This window comes from Eptatretus burgeri, chromosome 4, assembly GCF_056783735.1.
Source record: "Eptatretus burgeri isolate ZD-2024b chromosome 4, Ebu_testis_v1, whole genome shotgun sequence".
Lineage (NCBI taxonomy): Eukaryota > Metazoa > Chordata > Myxini > Myxiniformes > Myxinidae > Eptatretus > Eptatretus burgeri.
The window spans coordinates 99,811,557-99,834,403 of NC_140964.1; the positions used below are offsets into that span (position 1 = coordinate 99,811,557).

The 22,847-nt window shown below is 43.0% G+C and overlaps 1 protein-coding gene across 5 annotated transcripts in view; it reads left to right on the forward strand.

Annotated features, from left to right (window-relative positions):
• SVOP (SV2 related protein) overlaps nucleotides 1-22,847 on the forward strand; it is a 107,387-nt gene that overhangs the window by 17,881 nt on the left and 66,659 nt on the right. The window contains exon 2 of one of the 5 annotated variants that reach the window (XM_085879434.1): nucleotides 3,939-4,061. The exons of 2 other annotated variants lie outside the window; for them this stretch is intronic. In XM_085879434.1, the coding sequence (XP_085735560.1) occupies nucleotides 4,030-4,061 (32 nt within the window). In that variant the 5' untranslated portion in view covers nucleotides 3,939-4,029. Of the gene's footprint in view, nucleotides 1-2,380; nucleotides 2,507-3,938; nucleotides 4,062-20,521; nucleotides 21,009-22,847 lie in introns of those variants that run through there. 2 more of the 5 variants (XM_085879435.1, XM_085879432.1) reach the window with 2 other exon arrangements.

A 22,847-nucleotide genomic window follows, 5' to 3' on the forward strand; every position in this document is an offset into this window, starting at 1 on the left:
CTGCTTTAAATGCGGACTTTGTTGTATCTTCAGGCTGGTCGTATTTGCTGTTGATAGTTTAACGTGATGATCGCAGCTCATAGCCGAGTGTATCTTGTTTCAAAGTGCACTGATTCTGGTGCCAACCTCCCCCGTTTAGTCATTGTATCTCTGGTATATTAATTTTCTAATGCCAATTCATGACAACACCTTGTAGAAGTGCACCTGAATTGGTGCCAATTGTCTAATCATTGAATATTTGCATTGTGAATGTGCCAGTTTGTTGCGGCTCTCCTGTATTCAAATAATTTTAAGCCAAAAACATCGGAACATATTAAATTTAGCTGAGATCAATTTGGTTAGTATGTGACGTCAACCTCAGTAAAGATGCGTCAATGCTGCATGAATACAATAGTATACCGGGTTATCAAAATATTAAATATAATAATTGTGCCCCCCTCATGCAGTTCATATGCCCCCCTTAATACTGAGCCCTGGCTACGGGCCTGTCCTGTCTACACACGTACTTACCGGCATAAATAACTTTGGGACCTGCATGTTGAGTGCGCATGATTTCCAGATTCGTAACAATATATATATACATCTGCGGGGTGTGCTTCCACATTGTAAGCCATAACGAACAATGCTTCCACATTGTCTTGATTTTTTTTTACGGACGCTTTCCAAGCGTTCTGTGACCCACCCACAGCACATTGGTTTCAATGTTCGTCAGCAGGCGTATCGAAGTGATATTGCAAATGCCTTAACCTGTGGCGTATCGGAAGGATTGCGGGGTGAAAGGCTAACCCCCACATAAGTCGAAGCTCCACGTCTTCTTCTTCTTCTTCTTCTTCTTCTTCTTCTTCTTCTTCTTCTTCTTCTTCTTCTTCTTCTTCTTCTTCTTCCAAAACCTTTCGTACTCGGCTCTTTTATATACAGGATCCGGATCTCCTTAAATACTAAACACCTGTACACATCCTCGCATTGAGGGTGCCTTTTTGAGAGCGTCTATCATGAACTTTTAAATATATTCGGACATTTGCTTTAAAGTTTCGAAAAGTTCACGTTACTATTGAAAGATTATTCCATTTAATGCGTTGTAATTTCGTAAATACATGATTTTCTCGTCATGAACGAGGAGCCTCCATGACGGATCTCGCTATTGGCTCCATCAAGGCACGTGATGAAATATCGGAAGTTGTTGTTATTGTCTTTAGGACGCGGCTCTTGGACACATTTGTCCTTGTTTCATCCAGGGAGGCGCACACTGCGCATGCATGTGGCGGTAGCTTCACAGAACTTGACACACCCCATTGTTTGGACGGCTCGCCCGACTCCGCCCACAATCAAAATTGTGTGCCACCATTTTGTGAAGCACCTTAGGCTGCAGGCCTCAGGTCTTGTAGGCCTTTGGTGTCAGTAAATGGCCGAGTACAATTGGAATTGTCCCAGGTAAGGCCTAAGTCACATTTGCCACGGCGGCCGTGGGATCTCCAAAATCTACGGCCACTAGCAATTATACGGCGGCCGCGGTATTTCCACGGTCACACAATGTAGCAGTCACATATGTTGTTATTTTTCGGGGAGCCGCACGGGGTATTTAGAAATTATGGAGACCGAAAACGTGGGGGTGCCGTACGGTCTTTGATTTGATGTCGCACGGTGACCTTAGGGCGTTCCTGCGGCGGCCATATAATTTTCAAGGCAGATGCAAGGTGTCCGCAAGGCAACTGCAGGGGGACCGCAGGGGGGCCACAGGGGGGCCCTAAGGCGAACGTGGCGGCCAGACGGACGGTAATGAGTGGGTTCTTTTTTTTTTCTTTTACCAGTTCTTTTGTTTCGGCTTGTCGAATTGCTCCGGCGAACGTAGAAATGAAAAAAGTTATAACTCCGCGTTATAATTACACGGCGACCTGTAAAATATAGCCATACGACGTAGGGCCACCCTGAGGCCACCTCAGAAACTCTGCGGCCGCCGCACGTTTCTGTCAATTCAGAGGGCGTACTGCCGCCGTATCCTCGCCGTAGAGCAAATGTGACTTAGGCCTAAATAACCACAATGTATTATATATGCACATATCTGTGGCATTATACATCGCCCAAATAAAGGGATGTGCAAATTATTTAATAAATCAAGGGGGGGTTTTTTTGTTAACGTAATTTTGGTTTCAACCCAACTTTTCAAGGCTGAATAGTACGGATAAAATACAATGGTGTTCCTTCATGCATGTAATTCAAATTCGTGGTGGGCAATTTGGTGTTTTTTGTTTTGTTTTGTTTTTTATTACTCCGACGTTTGACCGTCAATATGAGGGGATTTCAAATTGTTTTCTCCTCTTCATCCTCCTCACATTTATCCTCCTCATCCTCATCCTCCTTGCGTCCGCGCGCTCTGAGTCACGTGTTCCAGCGCGAAAGCTGCTATTGGTCCTCGACCCCCACGTTGGGCGATGATGGTCAGTTGCCTAGCAACAAGCAGACGAAAATGAACTCGGCGGACGGATTCAACACTTGGGCGCCGGAGACGGTGAGCAACAACAACGGTTATTACTGAAAATCCAAGTATCTTTTCTGTAAATACTTTGCAATAACAACACAAAAAAAGGAAAATGTTTTTACAACCTTGGAATTTTAAAGCCGTAACTGGTTCATTCAATCAGGGAAATGCACACATATTTGGCTATAGTGCTGGAAAGTAGTGCACTGCTAATTCTTTTCGAGCCACCCCGACGTTTGACTCCGTCACGAGGAGGGGTTTTCAAATTGTTTTCTCCTCCTCATCCTCCTCACATTTACGTCATTGCTGTGATTGGTGGTCAAACCGTCCACGAGATCAGTAACCAATCACAGCTCGAGCGGTTCAGAGCTCCTGTCAATCATGGAGTTGGGCCACGCCCAGGCACGTGGTCAGTCCGTCTTCACCGTTTCAACAGTCACGCACAAAGGACATGTCTTCGTCAAGATATGGATAGATTTGTGTTTCTGTCAGCTTTAACTGCAATGTCACCTTACATTGTGTCGTCAAGCTGGCAGGAATTTGTATCTACATTTATTTTTATCGAAAGAAATCGACGTCATGATATACAAGGGGTGGGGGTCGCGCATAAGTCGCCATCTTGTTGATATTTCAGTTGTTTTTAAGATCGCATCTGAAGTAATGTGTGTGATGAAAGTGTGATGTTGGCTTCACGGTTAAGGTGACTGGTTTAAGTTCTTGGTCTTCTTTGAGATCCAGTTGTGCTGCTAAATAACATCATGTGTGGGTTGATTCAGCTTGTCATCCTTCCAACGTTGGCAAAATGATGACTGGCTTGGTGTTAACAGGGGGCATTGCATCAGCTGCACAGCCATTCTCCGAGCAATGATGCAAACAGCAGCCATAGATAGGCTGCATACAAAATATTACAATGTGTCTTTCATTGGCTGGGTTTCAGGAGATGGAACAGAGACCTACCAGGTCTCAAAATATCCACCTGTGCCGTTGGTTGTTATCTCAAGATATGGATTTCAGAAGGTGGAAACGTGGGTGTGTCTGTCTGAATGCTAAAGATGGCCTTACCTTTCTGCTGGTGTGGGCAGGCGGTGGGGGGGAGAGAATGCTAAAGATTCCTTCACCTATCTTTACCTAAAAAACAAAAAAGTTCCAAATCCGATTTTCTCCATAACCCTCTAAGTTTGTAGGTTTGCAGTTCACGGTGATTTTCAAGAATATAATCTCCATAAATGGCAAGGCCCTCCCTCCTGTATTATACTTGAACACTGCATGGGGTATCGTGGTCGATGAACTGTAGTTAAGAATAAAGGGATGGTGTCGTGTTCGTTTTTAGGAAGCTCTCGTCTCCCCTGCACCAGTGTTTGTGTGTAAGCCCCATCTCTCTCCCCGCTCCTCTCCTTTACAGCTTGTAACATTCCCTGATGTGATCTGTCTTTATGTGTCAACTTCCATTGTGCTGTGGCAGGAGTCCACGCTGTCCAAAAGGGAGAAGGACATATGGAGCCACGTGGATCCAGTAATGCAGGGCGTGCAAGTCCACGTGGCTCAAATGGGAGATGAGTTTCGGAGGCCATGTGGTTTTTTGGAGGTGAGAGTTTTCCCCTTGCCGTGTGGCCAATGAGCTTGCGATAGGAGGTCTAGGACACTTCCCTGAGCAGGGTTTATCAAAAGGCAAAGCGTGCTGCTCTTGGGTGTGGATTGCTTGGCCTCTGTTATGCTGGCTCGCTTGGTCTCCCTTGCTCCCTCTCTCTGGATGATCGCTTTCTACATGGCTGTGCATTCTCTCTCTTCCTGGTGGTTGCTATGTGGATGAGGCACCCCAAACTGGGTGCACCAGCCTGGTTGACCCCAAGAACAGGCGTGCCACTGGCTTCTTTTGTCTTCTCAATCTCCTGCTGTTTCTCATCCTCCACAGATGGATGAGGCAATATTTTTTTTGAAGTTGGTCGTGATTTTGAGGACACGAGGGATTTTTATTTATTTATTATTTTTAAAAGATTCATAAGTAACAGTCTGTCTTGCCATTTGTGGCCATGTTCTCCTCTTCTTCCCAACCCGTTTCATTGTGCATGAAACCCATTTGTTAATGATATAATGTTGTGTGGTCAATGGGGAATGCGGGCTGTATAGCATGTGAAGACAATCTCAATAAACCTCCTGAGTCGGGCTGTTGTAGGATTACTGTGTATAAGGCACCATAAAAAGTGCAGTTTCGCCATGGTTGTGAACTGGAGTCGCCGATTCATGCCCAAGTTATCTGGGCGGATGCGGAGACCTGAGCCCCTTCTTGCCTGGCAACACATCCGGTCTTGAAGACATATGTATATATATCAAAACATGTAGAGTGTGATGAGAGCACTCCGCTGATCCCCATTGGACACAGTCCACACCAAAGCGTCACCTCCAACACAGAGGCCTCGGCCCGGTGACTCTGTCACAGACAAAGATTACATGGTCATCATGAGTTCAACATCAAACAGAACCACCGATCTAGATTTTGGGCTTATTTGCCCTCATCAGGATAGTATACTGAAAAATATCTAACCAATGATGACCGCATTCGTTGTTTATACATCAGTCACACCTCCTGACTGTTATGATGAACATCGCCGCGGATTATGTCTCGCATGGTAAAACCGCATAATCCGCACAGAACAACCATCCATCTGCCACCCAAACAATTGTTCCTGCTAATGCAAACCATTCAACCAGAATGCAAACCATTCAAACTGACAAAGGAACATTGTGAGACGGGACTCATGGTTCAACGTTTGACAAGATATATATATATATATATATATATATATATATATATATATATATATATATATATATATATATATATATATATATATATATATATATATATATTGGCGTGTAACCCTAACTCCTGAGCTTTGCAGCTGTGAGTTTATCAGCCGAACATTCCAACTTGCTTAAGCTACTGGGTGAGTGGGTTTATAGCACCTTTTATTCATCCAAACCCCACTTTCACCCTACTTAAGTATTTTGTTAGCTATTAGTTCAAGTAGCAATAAGAATACAGAGCTGCATCAATTATGTCCTCATTGACCTTATACCGTATGCACGTCCATGGGGTTCATATTTGTAATCACACAAGCTTCAAGCAAGTCAATTAATACTCATAAAATTAATGTAATAATCATGTTTCTCATGAGCTTTTAAATCTATCATTGTCTGTCATCCAGGTTTTATGAATATGTTTATTTATATGGGCTAAAAGCCTTTATTTGTGAATTAAAATCAATAATCAGGCTTAATTGGGCCACAGCCAAACAAAAAAAAATCCATAAAGCTAATATTTTAAAATATGATCTTTATGGTATTTTTATTTATTTATTTTTAATTAAAAAAATTATGAAAAAATAAAAATTCCACCACACTTCATTTTTGTGTTCGCTTCCAAATTTTGTGTCTATAACCCTTCACTTTCGGTACCCGTCCATGAATGTCATACCCAACTGCTCCTAGCATCTGTGTCTTTTGCACCTGAGAAGGTAGAGAAGTTTCTTTCAACCCCTGAGTCTGATTCTGCGACTGGACCGGATGACATCAGCTAACATATCCTGAAAACTTGCTCTGCAGTTCTTACACATCCTATCTCTGCCCTTTTCACCCTATAATATCTTCAATCTGCTTGGAAATCCACCAACATCGCTGCATTACATAAAAATGTGCAAATCCTGATCCCCTCAATTACAGACTGCTCAACCTACTTTCAATCATCAGCAAGATCATGGAATCCATCATAGCAGTTGATATGAAATCCTTCCTTTTCTCCAACAACCTCATCTCAGATTGTCAATTTGATTTCAGATGAGGTCACTCCACCTTGGACATGCTGCTTCTACTCACCCAACTGTGGATGGAGGTCCTCAATGTCAGACATGAGCTAGGTTCGTACGGGTCCTTAAAACCCATAAAGTGCAACATTTCTGAGTTGTACAATTTAAGTACTTAAATGTCCTTCAATTTTAGGAAAATGTTCAAAAGTCAATAAAAATCAGATTTTCCTGTTATTTGGTGAAGGGTGTTTCATTTTCCTCGCACTGGTATTCTAAACAAGGACAAATGTGTCCAAGAGCCGCGTCCTAAAGGTTTCGTTTAAGGTCAGTGGCCAGTGTAGTTGAACCATTTTTAGCCTTGTACCAAACAGACAAGCCAATGGGTCCCTTTCTTGTTCATGATATTGAGAGACTTGTCAGAAATTTGTTCGAGAGGTGTGTAAAGCCAGTTACATTACAAAATGCTTCTACTGCATATGACTTGTTAAAGCTGGATCTTGAAAAGGAAAGAATAGAAAACAAAAAGATTGAAGTTTGTTTCAAGGCTGAAAGTGAACTGAAGTCCATCCTGAGAACCAAGGCCATCAGTGAACGCCAGGTGTTTCAGTTCAAAGAAGAATGTAGGCTATTTGTGGTGAAATGTGTCAACAAAATCTTTGAAAGGTCTCCTCTTAAGTATAGTTTAGCCAGAAATATGGCTTCTCTGGATCCCAGGTTGATGGTGACTGATCAAGAACACTCAAAGTCCAAATTCAAATGCCTGTTGGAAAATTTGGTGACTCTGAACAGAGTTGATGGTGATAATGTAGATATGTTGGTTGCGAGTTACAAAGAATTACTGCAGGATGTAGCAGGGTGTGAACTGAAGTCTAGGTTAAAGGACTTCAAGGTTGAAGATGACATGGTAGATGTGTTACTCTATGAATGTGTGGGTAAAAACAAGAAGTTTGAGAAGTTGTGGGGGCTAGTTCGTAAAGTGTTGCTAGTTTCCCATGGTCAGGCGTCTGTTGAGAATGGTTTTTCCCTCAACAGACAGATAGAGAAGGACAACCTGGATGAAGGCATGCTTGTGGCACTGAGGCAGATCATTGATTATTTTGGACTGGTAGGTGGAATGCTCAAAGTTGAAATCACAAAGGAACTGCTATCCTCAGCCTCCAGTTCTCGACATAAATACCATCAATATCTTGAAGAAGAGAAAGGAAAGAAAGGGCAAGAAGCCATCCAAAGAAAACGAAAAATGGTTGAAGATGAAGTGGATGGTTTGAAAAAGAGAAAGAAGGTGTTGGAAACTGACATAGAAGGTCTGACCACGTTGTCAGAAAAATATGCAGACGAGGCTGAGGCAAAAGGTGGCAAAACTCGCCACGGTCTTCTGGTAAAATCAAATGCTCCCAGGCATTCTGCCAAGCAAAAACGGGGGGAACTCAAAGTTCGAGAAAGAGAAATTGAGTAGAAGGCTAAATCCTTGCCTGCTCTGTCCTAATTGGATATTACAATGACATGTAGCTTACAAAATGTACTGTTCTGTAGTGTAGAAGCAGTCAGGAGCTGCTGCAACTTTGCAGGTGGCAGCACCTACAATAACATTTTAACATAACAACACATTAACATTGAGAGTGCTGCCATCTGGAAACTTGTGACTGCTCCTGGCTGATTCTACAGTAGCTGTGAAGTGAATTTGCCAATTGGCTGTGTGGCGCGTTGTGCCTTGTCGACTGAATAAGCTCCTGCTGTGTTCTGGATGTTCATTGTTAAAATAGATTTTTTGTAAACTTACTATCTTTGTTAATTTCTAGGTGACTCACCTCAATTTACCCCTGGAATTTCTAGGATTTGGTCCTCAAAAAGGGGTTATTTTAGCCCTTAAAAGTCCTTAAAAAGTCCTTAAAAAAAGACATCTCAAAATAAGTGGGAACCCTGATGAGATCAGGGCCGTCTCTGGACATACCTTATGCTTTTGATACAGTCTAGAATCCTGCCTTTCTCTCCAATCTGTCTGCCTCTGGCATTCAAGGCTAACTCCACACTTGGCTCACTGACTTCCTCCACTCTCGTAGCCAAGGTGTGGCACTCAACAGAATCTTATCACCTTCTCTCCCTGTCAAGGCTGGAGTGCCCAAAGGCAGTGTTCTGGGCCCATTCCCATTCCTGATCATCAGCAATGATCTCTCTGACTGGAAAATACTCTCGATCTATTTGCTGATGACTTCACCCTCTGCCATGCCATCCCTTATACTCAGATAAGCAGGCTGCAGCTTCTTCCCTCTCTTCAGACCTTGAAAAAAAAACACAACATGGTCAAATACTTGGAAGATGTCTTTTATGCCTGACAAATCTCACACTCTCAGTATCTCTCTGCAAAAAGGACCATGTGGCAAACACTCCCATCTACTTTTTTGTAACCCTTTGAACCCTCGCAGCCGGTTTATTAGCCACTATTCAAACCTCAACATACCCAAACAGCTGGTTCACCAGCTGCTCTTCAATGTTCCATATACCCAAGTGGCTGGATATTTCTTTAGGGAGCCCAGGGTGGGGGAGCCGAAAATTCAAGGAGCTCAGCGTTCAAAGGGTGAACAATCCTCATGAAGTTCAATCATTCAAACTCCTGGGTCTCATTATCCATTAAAATCCTTCTTGGGCAAACCACATTTCAAAGTTGGCATCCAAAGCCAGCCGCTGACTGTGTTGCATTATCTAAAGGTATAGCCAAAAGATTAGGCATCCTCCATCATACAAAGTCCTTCCTTGGTTCACCTGAACTCCGATCTACCTACAAGGCTTTCATCCACAGCTTGATGGAGTATTACTCACCCCTCTGTGCTGGCTCCCCTGCCTCACGTCTTTCTCAGCTTGATGATGTGGAAGCCAAGGCCTTTAAGATTATTGGAATCATCCGCGATGAAGCTGAGTCGATGGGCTTATCACTTCACCATTGCAGACAGGTCTGTTGTCTCTGTCTTCTATCGCCTCCTTTCTGGTCTTGCACCCTCTGCTCTTTTCATGTTTGGTCCCCCCAGGTTTCGGAAAGGATCGCGTGGTCCACCGTCAACTCCCTTTTGGTGAAACTACCAAAATGCAGGATCACTACTCACCTCCACTCATTTGTTCCTCTTTTTCCAACCTGTGGAATCGACTTCCACATCCCCTTCAATGTCATTATTCCCTCCAGGTCTTCAAGACAGCTGTTCACAAACATCTCAGACCATCCACAATCCAACACCATGATCTTTTCTACCCTCGTTAACCCCACCCAAATCGCCCATCCTTCCAATTTTCCAATCTTCCCTCCTTGTGATTTCCTTCTGTGTCCGTCTTTTTTGTTGTTGTTGTTGTTAGATTAACATCAAGAGTTGAGCTGGCAAGCTGTACCATAACATCAAGAGTTGAGCAAGCAAGCAGATAAGACAGCAGCATCCAAGATGTCATTGAAAGCCTTGGTCTTAGTTTTGACCCAGGAAACCTGTAATCCCAGTGGCTTCAACTCTTCGTTCAGCACCTCGAGGGCCCCCAAAAAGATGTCCAGAGTCTCTGCAAAAATGACTGCATCATCTGCGAAATCAAAGTCAGAGATCTTGACATTCCCAAATGATCCACCGCAGCTTGATCTCTCCGACATCCTCCCCAAAATCCAGTTCACACAAGCACTGAAAGGTGTGGAGGCCAGTACACACTCTTGACATACTCCAGTAACAACTGGAAATAAGTCGGAGATTGTGTCACCACATCTCAGCACTCTCAGTACCAGAGTAGAGTTCAGACATCAGATCGATCAGTTTTGGTGGCACCTCACGAAGACCAAGAATCCTCCAGAGGGCATCCCGATTCACTAAGTCCAATGCTTTGCAGAAATCAAAATCATTTCGGCAGGGGCTGCTTGCAGCCTATCATCTGCGTTCGGTGAGAACCTGAAGAACAAGGATACAGTCAATCATTGACCTCTTTGGTGGAAAGCCTGACTGTTCTGGTAGCTGGTGCTCAAAGAAATGGTAGTGAACCCTATCAGTAATTATCCGAGCAAATACCTTGCCCGGCACTGCAAGCAGCGTCTCCCCTCGGTAGTTGTTGCAGTCCTGGCAATCACCCTTCGCTTTCCAGAGAGGGACAACAAGGCCCCTCTTCCAGTCTGTTGGGATGATGCCTGTGTTCCAGGCAGAGCACAGAACTCCATGCAATGACACGAGTACAGCATTTCCACCAGTCTTGAGAAGCTCAGCATAGATGCCACAGATCTCAGGAGCTTTACCCGGTTCACCGCAGCCTGTGTTTCCACAAATGAAGGTGGATCACAGTTGATTGGAGGGTCAGCAATAGGGATGGTAACACCCATGACATCCAACTCGACAGCTAGTGGATCACCCTGGTACAGCGGCTCAAAGTAACCGGCCCAGTGGGCCTTCCCTTCAGACTTTTCTGTCAAGAGCCCACCACCCTCCACTCTAACTGCAGTACACCGAGGGACGGGCTTGGAGGAACGCAACACACAAGTTCCCCTGTAATCAGGACGAGAATCGCTTGACCACAGGTGATGCTCTACCCCCTCACAGATTCCTCACACATAGGACTTCTTGTCCACCATTAGCGCATGTGTGGTTTTACGCCTCAGCTCCCTGAACAGCTCAGCTCTGCCATTAAGCCTGGCCTTGCGACTCTGGTCAATAGCATCCAGTGTCCCTTGAGAGACAAAATTATCTTCGCCCTGTGGTGAGCTCCAGACATCCACCCACAACATCAAGGATGGTGTTCTTGAAGGCACTCCACAACTCTTCAGATCCCCACTCAGCTTGTTCGTATTCTCCTCAGCTACCCAACATACTTCAGCTTGCCAACATCCAGTTTTGGCTGGGATGGTACCATTCTCTTGGATTTAAGCTACAACTTCAGAATTGCTAGAACAAGCCTGTGGTCGGTATTGAGGAACTGAGCACTCTGGTCGACCCTGCATTTCTGGATCATCCTCCAGCGACCATCAATGAGCACTTGGTCAATCTCCTTTGCCACACGGCCAGCATTGGAATACCAAGTCCATTGATGAGCTAGTGGGCACTTAAACCATGAACCAGCCACCCTAAGTCCATGACTTCTTGCAAAGTCAAGGAAATTGGTGCTATTCTGGTTCACAATTCCAGACCCATGGGGACCACCAGATGTCTCATAACCATCCCTATCAGTTCTGGCCAATGCATTGAAATCCTCCAAGACTGGAAGAGTATCTCGCCTGTGGCACTGATCAACCACAGATTTGATTGTGGCATAGAATGCGTCCTTCATGGTGAGATTACTCACCTCAGTCGGAGCAGATACAGAGACCAGGGAAATGATACCCAAGGAGTGAAGAATCCTTCGTTTCATAATACGCTCATTGACCGGTGTTACCTCTATTATCATTGGAGTCAACTTATTGGGCACAGCTACAGCAACTCCTTGGGCATGGTAACCATCAGAGCGACCAGACCAATGGTAGGTGTAACCACCTGCCATGATCTCGCCGCAATCCGGTCTCCGAACCTCAGAGAGAGCTGCAATACCGATGTTCAAATGCTTGAGCTCAGATGATAACAGAGACAGGTGACCATCCTCTCTTAGAGATAGGACATTCCAGTCACCCACTTGAAGGGACTGCCTCAGGTTAACACAAGGAAACTGCCGTCTGGTGGATGACACCTCAGCATCACTCCGCCACACACCACCGCAATCTGACCTTGGAGGTTTATCCCGTGGTTTTCCTCCTATCATCAAGGAATAGGGGTCCCAGAGGCTTTGCCCCAAACCCGTCAACCAGTGAGCTCCCATGCAGAGGGCAACAGCAGAGGAGGTACTCCCATGGAGTGGGTTTTCAGATTTAACATTTGTTGATTTTGTGGAATGAAGTGTTTTACGATGTCCAGAGTGCAAATCCTGCCACCAACCTCCTAAAAAAAGAAAAGTAACCCAAGTGTTGGAGGCCATCCGCAGACACAGTTGGGCATTAGAACTGAATGGCCGTTGGTTCACAAGGAGCTCCTCCACCCTTTGGCAAGTATTATTTATAATCCTGCTGGGTGTCCATATCTTTCCCCCCTCCTCACGAGAAAACCTGGTGGGGGAGATGCTTTAGTCGCCGACAACCCGACCATGAAACAGGTTCGAACATGTTTACATGGTACCTGTAGCAAGTCACAGATCTAATCTGGCTTGACCTGACTGACAAGACACTGCACATATCTTGGCAGCTAACGATGCTACTTGTCAAGCCTACAGCTGCCATAGAGCGATACACAATGCATTAGGATAGTGATAGTGCTGTTCAGTACACCATCATTAATTGTTTTGATTGATAATTATTGATGTCGTGATTGATTAATATAATCTTGCCACACGTGGGCGCTATTGTTTTTTGGGACCTTTGGTGTGCAACAGCTGACGAGTGGACTTGCGTTGTCATTGTGAGCGTCATGATCTGTGTGTAATTCATCTGCTGCTTTTTAATTTGATTTAAGGCCCCAATTTATTCTTAAATTTGCAATTTGCTGTTTATCAAGATTGTTTTTTTTTTTTTCTCTGCCAAATCAATAAACGGAAGCATGTGATATGGATCCATGGGACATGTGGCTGGTTATTCTATCTCCATAACATCTGGCCGACATAAGTCCATTCAAAAATGTATGCATAGTATTGGGTACATCGACACAAACATACAAGGAGGATTACGAATTCTACACTATGCTTCAATATATTAAATGTTGCTTTCACTAATTTTGCGAAAAATTATATAAAAGAAGATCGTCACATTCCTAACTGTAGCCACAGTGGGAAATGTTTTTTTTTGAAGTGAGTTCTATTTTTAGCTCGCTTGTTCGAAGAACAGAGAGCTATAGCGATACCACCGGCGTGAGCATGAGCGTGAAAATGTTTAAGTTTTTGGTGCAAGTTATTTCCTTTCTAATGTTTTTATCTACCACACTATTTTTTACTGAATACAATATACAAATACAAAATTGCTTTAAAATTATTTGTATCAAACTTCACTGCAATGCTTTAAAAAAAATATGATTAGACTAGTCTTTGAGGGTCAGCGTCAGCGTGAGCGTGAAAATGTTAAAGTTTTTGTGCAAGTTATTTCCTTTCTAATGGTTTTATCGACCACACTATTTTTTACTGAATAAAATATACAAATACATATATTGCTTTAAAATTATTTGGATCAGACTTCACTGCAATGCTTTATAAAAAATATTATGAGACTAGTCTTTGAGCATCAGCGTCAGCGTGAGCGTGAAAATGTTAAAGTTTTTGGTGCAATTTATTTCCTTTCTAATGTTTTTATCTGCCACACTATTTTTTACTGATTACAATATACAAATACATATATTGCTTTAAAATGATTTGGATCAGACTTCACTGCAATGCTTTATAAAAAAATATTGTTAGACTAGTCTTTGAGCGTCAGCGTCAGCGTCAGCATGAAAATGTTAAAGTTTTTGGTGCAAGTTATTTCCTTTCTAAAGTTTTTATCTACCACACTATTTTTTTACTGATTACAATATACAAATACATATATTGCTTTAAAATTATTTGGATCAGACTTCACTGCAATGCTTTATAAAAAATATTATTAGACTATTCTTTTAAAAACGATAAATGTATAAACAGGTGAGCATTGGGTGGCTTTGACACCAACTCTGTTATTTATAGCTTCAAGATTGGTGTTGTCTGAAGCCCTTTTTTGAGAGTCTTACCTTGTCCAACTTTTAGCCTGTTTGTTGAATAAAAAGTTCTTGTCATGTGGGACAAAGTTGGCAGGCACATGCCATCTCGTCTGACAAAAAACGTTGTCTCGATATTGTTACAAAAATGGGACTTTCCCTGTTTTGTGGTTGTTCATTGATTGTCGATTGGCATTTGTTTTGTTACCTCTGCCACTGAAGGTGAAGGAGGTTATGTTTTTACCCCTATCTGTTTGTTTGTTACTTGCAAAATAAAAGATTTTTCAAGTATATTGGTCAGTCGATTTGGTTATTCTGTCTGTCTGTTTGTCTGTCGCCTACAGGTCACAATTCCAAACCGAGCATCATGAAACTTTACCCAATTGTAGAGGTAGTCTCAACTGAGAAGCTATTGATTTTGAGGTCAAAGTTTTTCATCCGATTGATTAGAAATTTGAACAAATTTGCATGTTGCGTCACTGAATTGGGAAAGCGACTATTTTTGAGGTCAAAAGGTCAAAAGTCAACTCAAGGTAAAACTTCTAAAATCATCAATTTCAATCTGAAAAATAATCAGTTTTCATCCAATTGACCAGAGCTTTGATTAAGATTGTCAATTTTAATCTTAATGAAATGGACAATTTGATGTATCCATGGCAACCTTTGGAGAGAGGGTGGATTTTGCAAGTATTGTGCTCTGCATGACGTCTTTTCACTGACGAAATCTAAAGATTTCGTAAGTATATTGATGACTTCCGTTTCTGTTTGTTTGTTTGTTTGTTTGTTTGTTTGTTTGTTTGTAGGCATGATAACTCGAGAACGGAAGAAGCTACCAATGTCAAATTACACCACGTGATTCAGGAGGGTAATGGCTAGTGCTGATTAGATTTTGGTCAAAATCGGTCAAAGGTCAAGGTCACAGTGAGGTCAAATATTCGATTTTTGATGGTTTGGTTCAGATAACTCAAGAACGGAAGAAGCTACCATTGTCAAATTACACCACGTGATTCAGGAGGGTGATGGCGAGTGCTGATTAGATTTTGGTCAAAATCGGTCAAAGGCCAAGGTCACAGTGAGGTCAAGCATTCGATTTTTGATGGTTTGGAACAGAATCATCGTAGAAACTTCTGGTTTGCGTCGCTACCTTCTCGAGAGACAGCTTTTATTAGACAAGGTCAGAGGTCAAGTTGACAATTTCGTAAGTACCAGTCTATGACTGCTTGTTTGTGTGTTTGTTACTTACGAAATCTAAAGATTTCATAAGTATATTGATGACTTCCGTTTCTGTTTGTTTGTTTGTTTGTGTGTTTGTTTGTGTGTTTGTTTGCGTGTTTGTTACTTACGAAATCTAAAGATTTCGTAAGGATATTGATGACTTCCGTTTCTGTTTGTTTGTTTGTTACTTACAAAATCTAAAGATTTCGTAAGTATATTGATGACTTCCGTTTCTGTTTGTTTGTTACTTACGAAATCTAAAGATTTCGTAAGTATATTGATGCCTTCCGTTTCTGTTTGTTATCTTGCCAAAACGAAGTTTTTGCAAGATATGTTAGTCAGCTTGTGTTTTTTATTTATTTATTTTTTTTGTCTGTAATCACGGATAAAAAATTCTGCAGAGCACAGTTATCATTGGAAATTTTTGTAACTTCGCATATCAGAGGCCTATAGAGGTCCCTTTCAGTGCACAAAATTTTGAAGGTCAGGGTCAAAGGTCAAGGTCACTTTGTCGCAAATCAGGGGAGTTGACGAAACCCTTATTTTTTGAGTAATTTTGATCGGATCGTCTTCAAACTTCATGGGAATATAGGTCATGGTCTGGCGCTCAGCTGAATAATTTTTGGTGGCGATTGGCCTTGACCTTCATGGTTAGCGCCTCAGGTCAAACATATTTGACCCCAAGGTCAAATTTTCAAGTTTTAGGAACCATATCGTGTAGTACCTCAAATTGAACATCTTGATGAGTGCTTTCTAGATATGTCAAACTTGAGACATTATGACGTCATTTGGTGACGTTATGAGGAAAAAGCATATTTTTCATGGTTACTCTGTAGAACGATTCTCATCGGAATGTCTCGTAGGCAGATATTCCTCAAGGAGTCGCTCCTGGTGGATAGCAGCTCTGTTCACCTCAGTGTGACCTTAAAGAAGTCACACGTGGTCACCTTTTGGCAAGATACGGGTCACCCTGCGGGTGACATTGGTTTATTTTTTGTTTGTTTGTTTGTTTGTTTGTTGGCACGATAACTCAAGAACGGAAGAAGCTACCAATGTCAAATTACACCACGTGATTCAGGAGGGTGATGGCTAGTGCTGATTAGATTTTGGTCAAAATCGGTCAAAGGTCAAGGTCACGGTGAGGTCAAATATTCGATTTTTGATGGTTTGGTACAGATAACTCGAGAACGGAAGAAGCTACAATGTCAAATTACACCACGTGATTCAGGAGGCTGATGGCGAGTGCTGATTAGATTTTGGTCAAAATTGGTCACAGTGAGGTCAAACATCCAAAACATTCGATTTTTGATGGTTTGGTACAGAATCATCGTAGAAACTTCTGGTTTGCGTCGCTACCTTCTCGAGAGACAGCTTTTATTAGACAAGGTCGGTGGTCAAGTTGACGATTTCGTAAGTACCAGTCTATGACTGCTTGTTTGTTACTTACGAAATCTAAAGATTTCATAAGTATATTGATGACTTCCGTTTCTGTTTGTTTGTTTGTTTGTTTGTTTGTATGTTTGTTTGTTTGTTTGTAGGCACGATAACTCAAGAACGGAAGAAGCTACCAATGTCAAATTGCACCACGTGATTCAGGAGGGTGATGGCTAGTGCTGATTAGATTTTGGTCGAAATCGGTCAAAGGTCAAGGTCACAGTGAGGAAAATATTCGATTTTTGATGGGTTGGTACAGATAACTCGAGAACGGAAGAAGCTACCAATGTCAAATTATACCACGTGATTCAGGAGGGTGGTGGTGAGCGCTGATTAGATTTTGGTCCAAATCGGTCAAAGGTCAAGGTCACAGTGAGGTCAAACATCCAAAACATTCGATTTTTGATGGTTTGGTACAGAATCATCGTAGAAACTTCTGGTTTGCGTCGCTACCTTCTCGAGAGACAGATTTTGTTAGACAAGGTCAGAGATCAAGTTGACGATTTCGTAAGTACCAGTCTATGACTGTTTGTTCTTGTTTGTCTGTCTGTTTGTCTGTCTGTGTGTCTGTGTGTGTGCAGGATATCTCAAAAAGTTGTTGATGGATCCGGATGAAATTTTGTGGGCAGGTTGGGTGTGTGACAAGGACGAACTGATTAGATTTTGGTGAAGATCCGGATCCGGATCCGACGAGAATTTTAAAAGTGATTCTTCACCATTGAGAGATGGGGCTAAAAATGATATATAGCACGGTATCTCAAAAAGTTGTGGACGTATTCGGACGAAACTTGATGGACACATTGGGTGTGTGACGAGGAAGAATTGATTCCATTTTGGTGGATTCGAATCCGGATCTGGATCTAAAAATTTGTTCAGTGATTCTTCACGATTGAGAGACAGGGCTAAACTAAAATACTGTATCGCTCGATATCTCAAAAAATTGTTGACGGATTCGCTTGAAACTTGGTGGATAGGTTGGTTGTGTGACAATGGCATTGATCCAATTTTGGTGAAGATCTGAATCTGGTTACGAGAATTATTTAATTTTAAGAGTGATTCTTCACCATTGAGAGGGCCAAAAACGATTATACGAGGTCCGTCTAAAAAGTAACGGGAGTGACTTCACAGAAATTTTATTCCAAAAAATATATTGAAATCACAGCTCGTCCCCATCAAAATAGTTTCCCTCCAGTCTCACACACTTGTCCATCCGCTTCTTCCACGCTTCGATGCACCCCCGGAAGGCTTCTTCTGGAATCCTCCAGAGCTCCATCGTCACGGCCCTTTTGATGGCCTACACATCAGTAAATCGGGTCCCCTTGATCACCCCCTTGAGCTTGGGGAATAGGAAAAAAATCACAAGGGGCCAAGTCTGGCGAATACGAGGGACATTCCTCTCCGCCAGAAACTGTCGGAAGCTCAGGGCATTGTGAGCAGGGGCATTCTCATGGTGGAGCACCCAGGCGTTGTTCTCCTGCAGATCCCTCCTCTTGTCCCGGACTTATCTCATGAGGCATTGGAGGATCTCCTTGTACACGTATTGATTCTCTGTTTGACCCTGTGGTAGAAACTCGAAGTGGACGATGCCCTTGATGTCAAAAAATGCAATGAGCATCACCTTGACCTTCGATTTCAACATCCTTGCTTTCTTTGGTCTTGATGATGCCAAACTTTTCCACTGACGACTCTGCCGTTTGGTCTTGGGATCGTATTCGAATATCGACGATTCATGACTCCCCAGCAGGTCTGGATTGTCCTCGTGTCGCTCGAAAATGTCTTAACAGACAGCGACTCTTTGCTGTTTCTGGTCCTTGGACAACAGCTTGGGGACCATCTTTACGCACACCTTGTGCATTTCGAGATTTTCAGTGATGATGCTCCAGACAGTGTGCTTATTGATGGAAAGTTCCTCAGCAATCATCCGCACTGTGATTCGACGACCTGTGCGCACCATCTGCTTCACACGCTCGATGTTGGCCCGCCGTTCCGCTCGTTGAAGGTCTTCCAGACCGTGGATCATCTTCCACCTCCTCCCATCCCCCTTTGAACCTCTTGTGCCATTAAAATTCACGTGTACGTGACACCGTTTCCTTCCTGTAGACTTGCTACAGCATTGCGAAGGATTCGGAACGTGTTTTGCCAAGCTTGGCAAGAAACTTCAGATTGGCTCTCTGCTCACGACTCATAGCGCGATGACTCAGACTAGAAAACGTGTAAAGCACGACCTGGAAAAAAAAATCACACAATGAGCACAGTCAACCATCACTAATCATATATTGCTGGAATGTTGCGAAAGACTATGACGCAACCCGTTCATTCAAGTTGTGTAAGTGGAGCACACAGCAGGCTTAGTCCCGTTACTTTTTAGAGGGACCTCGTATAGCATGATATTTCAAAAATCTATTGGGCCCGATATGTTCTCCTGGATCAGGCATTACGTGGCGGAAGTATGCGCTCTACCGAGCGCCCTTCTAGTTTTCAATGTGAACGTTGATTAAAAGGCAGTTTTAGATGAATTTTTAGCTGAACATATGTTACTTTTCACTTAGGGTGTTATTGAAGGTGACCTGTATCCTCATACATTTTCAACCCTTTTTGAATTGGTCACTAATAAGCCTAATCTCCAAATAAATCGTAAAAGGCTTTCATTTTGATATTGATTTCTGTGCCATACAAGTCACTCTCTTATAAAAAAAAAATTAGCGCAGTACCTGCTCTTTGGGTGATCCTGTTCCAAGCAAGAGACACGTTCTCCGAATGCATACCTTTATTTGGGTGGTGCATAGGTAACTGTCAGCTCTGTATTGGCAAAAAGGAAGAATAACCAGGGTTACGTGGAAGAAGTAAAAACATACCTAGTGCTTATAATTCAAAACACCCCACTGCACTGGAAAATGTGGGAATAGGAATTCTGTTCTGTAAATGTACGAGACTTGTAATTACTTTTTCCAACAAAGAAATTGAATGTTGGATCATTTTGCTTCGAAAGTAAATGAAAAAGTAAATTATTTTGTGTGCTATTTGTTTAATCAGGTCCTCTTTGTCTATTATTCCGACTGTCGGTTACCCATCTGAGGCTAACCCCCGCTTTAGCAGGGAAAATGGCCTTAAAATGCTTGTTGTTGTTGTTGTGTTGTCAGTTACCCATCTTCAGACCACATAGATATGCTAGCATTACACACCAACTCAGGACTCTTCTTTTCAGCTTACTTGATGTCTTCCTGTCCTCCATGACTTCCTCAACATTCCTCCGTGCATTCCGAATGCTCTCGTGATGCAATCTCTTTGCTTTAATTACATTACAATGAAGCAAGACACCACGACATGTTTGAAAACTTTTAAATACATGTCGGTTGCCTTCATTAAAAAAAAATGCCATGCAATCCTGAGATTTGAAAGGCTTTTAAATTGATGACTACTACAGTCATAGTGCAGAACACGACCAGAGTGATGCTTGGGAATTTGGAATTGTGCTCAAATGGTGGCCTTTCACCACAAATTGTATCCGTCCACCACTACGAGCAGTGCAATATATTCCACCAAGTGCAAGTCTCTCCCCTCTGACTGCTCCTCCAACAATGCACCTTTTCCAGTATTCTTCTGATTTTCCTCCATTTAGATCCGCACTCCGGCACGTCAATAGCCAGAGTACGGATCGCCCCCTCTTTTGCACCCTGGGGCGTCTCTTTTTCCACCCGTGCTCAAGCACCTGAAAGTCTTGATTTAAACAAAGAGTTCAAGAGTCCTCAGAGGTTGTTTCACATGCCACTGCCAACATTCACACTCTGGTTTCACTCTTGATAAATTGAACAGGACAGAAGGCAAATACTGTCAGAGCCAACTGTTCGATTAGATATTGAAATGGCACGAAAGGATTACTGTCACGTTAATAAAACATCATAGTGAAACTTTGCAAACATACTGTCAACTCCATAGTGCTGAACCCCCAGCTCTTAACAAGTGCTCACAGTATAGCATCAGATATTCCTGCGTGGCTTTCAAAAAAAAAAGAAAAAAGAAGGGTTTGTTTCTAATATCAAGTATCTTTTTGAATGGTTTCGTCCTTCAGCCCATTCATTGTTCATCACACCCCCACTTCGCACTCCCTTTCCATTCATCATTTATCGAAACCCCCTCCATTGTCCCCCGCCCGCCTTTCTTGCGGCGGCGCGCACGGCATGCTGGGAAGCGCTGTCCGTGGTCCTGAAGGGTACTGGTGAGGCCTCCTGGCCCTTCCAGTCCTTGACCTGCTTGTCGATTTGCCGCAGCCTGTGCAGGCGTTGTGCTTAACGTGCTTTCTGAGCGAAGCGGAAGGCAACAGGAACGAGCCATGACCCTCTAGCTGTCCGGAACGGTCATGGAGGACGATTTCTTCCAGCTGAAGCAACTACCGTACGAGCGGAAACGGGGCAGAGATCGTAATGAGAATGGGGTGGGGGTTGACGGGGATCATTGGGTGGTGGTGGTGGTGGTGGTGGTGGTGGGTGATGATGCGGGTGTTGATCGCTATGAATGATGTACAGTACGAGATTTTGGTAATGATCGTTCGGTGGATCCAACGGTGCTGATCCCGGTTAGAATGCGAATGGGTGGTGTTGGAAGGTTGTTTTACGCAGCGATTGGAGCTGAAAGCCGCACGCTTGAGCTCACGGTTTGGTTTGAGATGTGCACTGGCCAAGCGTGCTGTGAGCCGCGCCGTGCCAGTTATGTAACTTGTGACGTGGTAGCTGGCTCGTTGACGACATCATTTGCTCGTACACACTCAGCACGAGGGAGTGGGTTCGATGCGCAGAACTGTAGTTGATAATGACTTCAACACAGGAGAGGGGCCATTAGGCCCATCAAGGCTGCACAATGATTGCCAACATATGGTTGTTTGTCAGTGCTCTATCCTTTAAATCTTGAGCATCAAGCAAGGAAGCAGCACGTACCATTTTTTAAGTCTTCGACCATAAGAGCTTGGCCAAAGTCAACCGTAAGAGAACTCGCCTCTGAGTCTGGGAGCCAACACTCTAACCATTATGCCACCAAGTCTGATGAAGTGTTCTTTGTGGGTGTTTGGGTTTGTTGTTGGACTGGCAATGATGGACAAAGATGTTAATTGGGGTGAAATCTTCCAAACTGAACAATTGTAGAATTGATGGACACTCGAGGCTCGTGATGCCGGGGTTATTGGTGCCCATCTCTCACATAGTTTCTTGTGCTGCACCTAAAAGTGCATTGATGTTTAATACTGGTTTTGTTCTGCATGCACTTTATGTACCAATATCCTCCATGAAGTGTGTGTGCGCACACCTGCCTGCCTTGAATCAATTGAAACGTGAGTGTGTCTGTGTTTAACAATGGAGGCCCATGGTCTTGATAGAGTTTTGGGTCATTCACGGAACCAGAGAAACGTTTCGCAGAATACTCGACTAAAGTTGGCAGGAATTTATCATTTGTTCTGGACGAGAGCAAAGCTGTGTCGGAGTGACGACCTGTCCAGGAATGTAACACTAGCCAATGAACTGCTACGGTAGAACCGACATTCTGTATGGAGCATGGTACAAGGTTATGATGATGAGAAAAGCCTACTGTTGTTATTTTATTTCATTTTATTTTTTTAAGCAAAGGGATATTTAACATCCACCAATGGCTAGTGCTGGTAGAAGGATCCTCCGGCTTAATACCTTCCAATGAATGAATGGTTTGATGCATCACCCTGTATGTGAAAAACCAGTGTGACAGTTTATGGTTTGGTTGAGGTTTGAATCCAAGCCAGACAGCTCAAAGGAGGGCATGTTACCTCTAGGCTATCCTGCGAGCTATATATGTGTATATATATATATATATATATATATATATATATATATATATATATATATATATATATATATATATATGTACATACATATATTTTTTTTAAATAAAAGGCAGTGTGTGTCCTTCATAGCTCACAAACCATGAAACCGAGCAGCCTGAAACTTTGCATGCATACTAAGAAAACTACAAGGAAGTGCAAGGGTGAAAATTGGGTGTTTGAGTTAATTAAAACATGTTTGCATTGAAGATAATTAACATCCTTATTTAATTATATCTTTCATCAGGCAATCCTTGACCACCTTGCTGTCTGGGGTTTTTAGGCATTTTTTTTTTTTTTTGTATACCTTGGTCGAGGCTCGTATGAGAGCTAACACACAACTCACAGCAAGGAGGCATGAGACAAGAGGGGCGGGAGTGGAAGGGACAAAA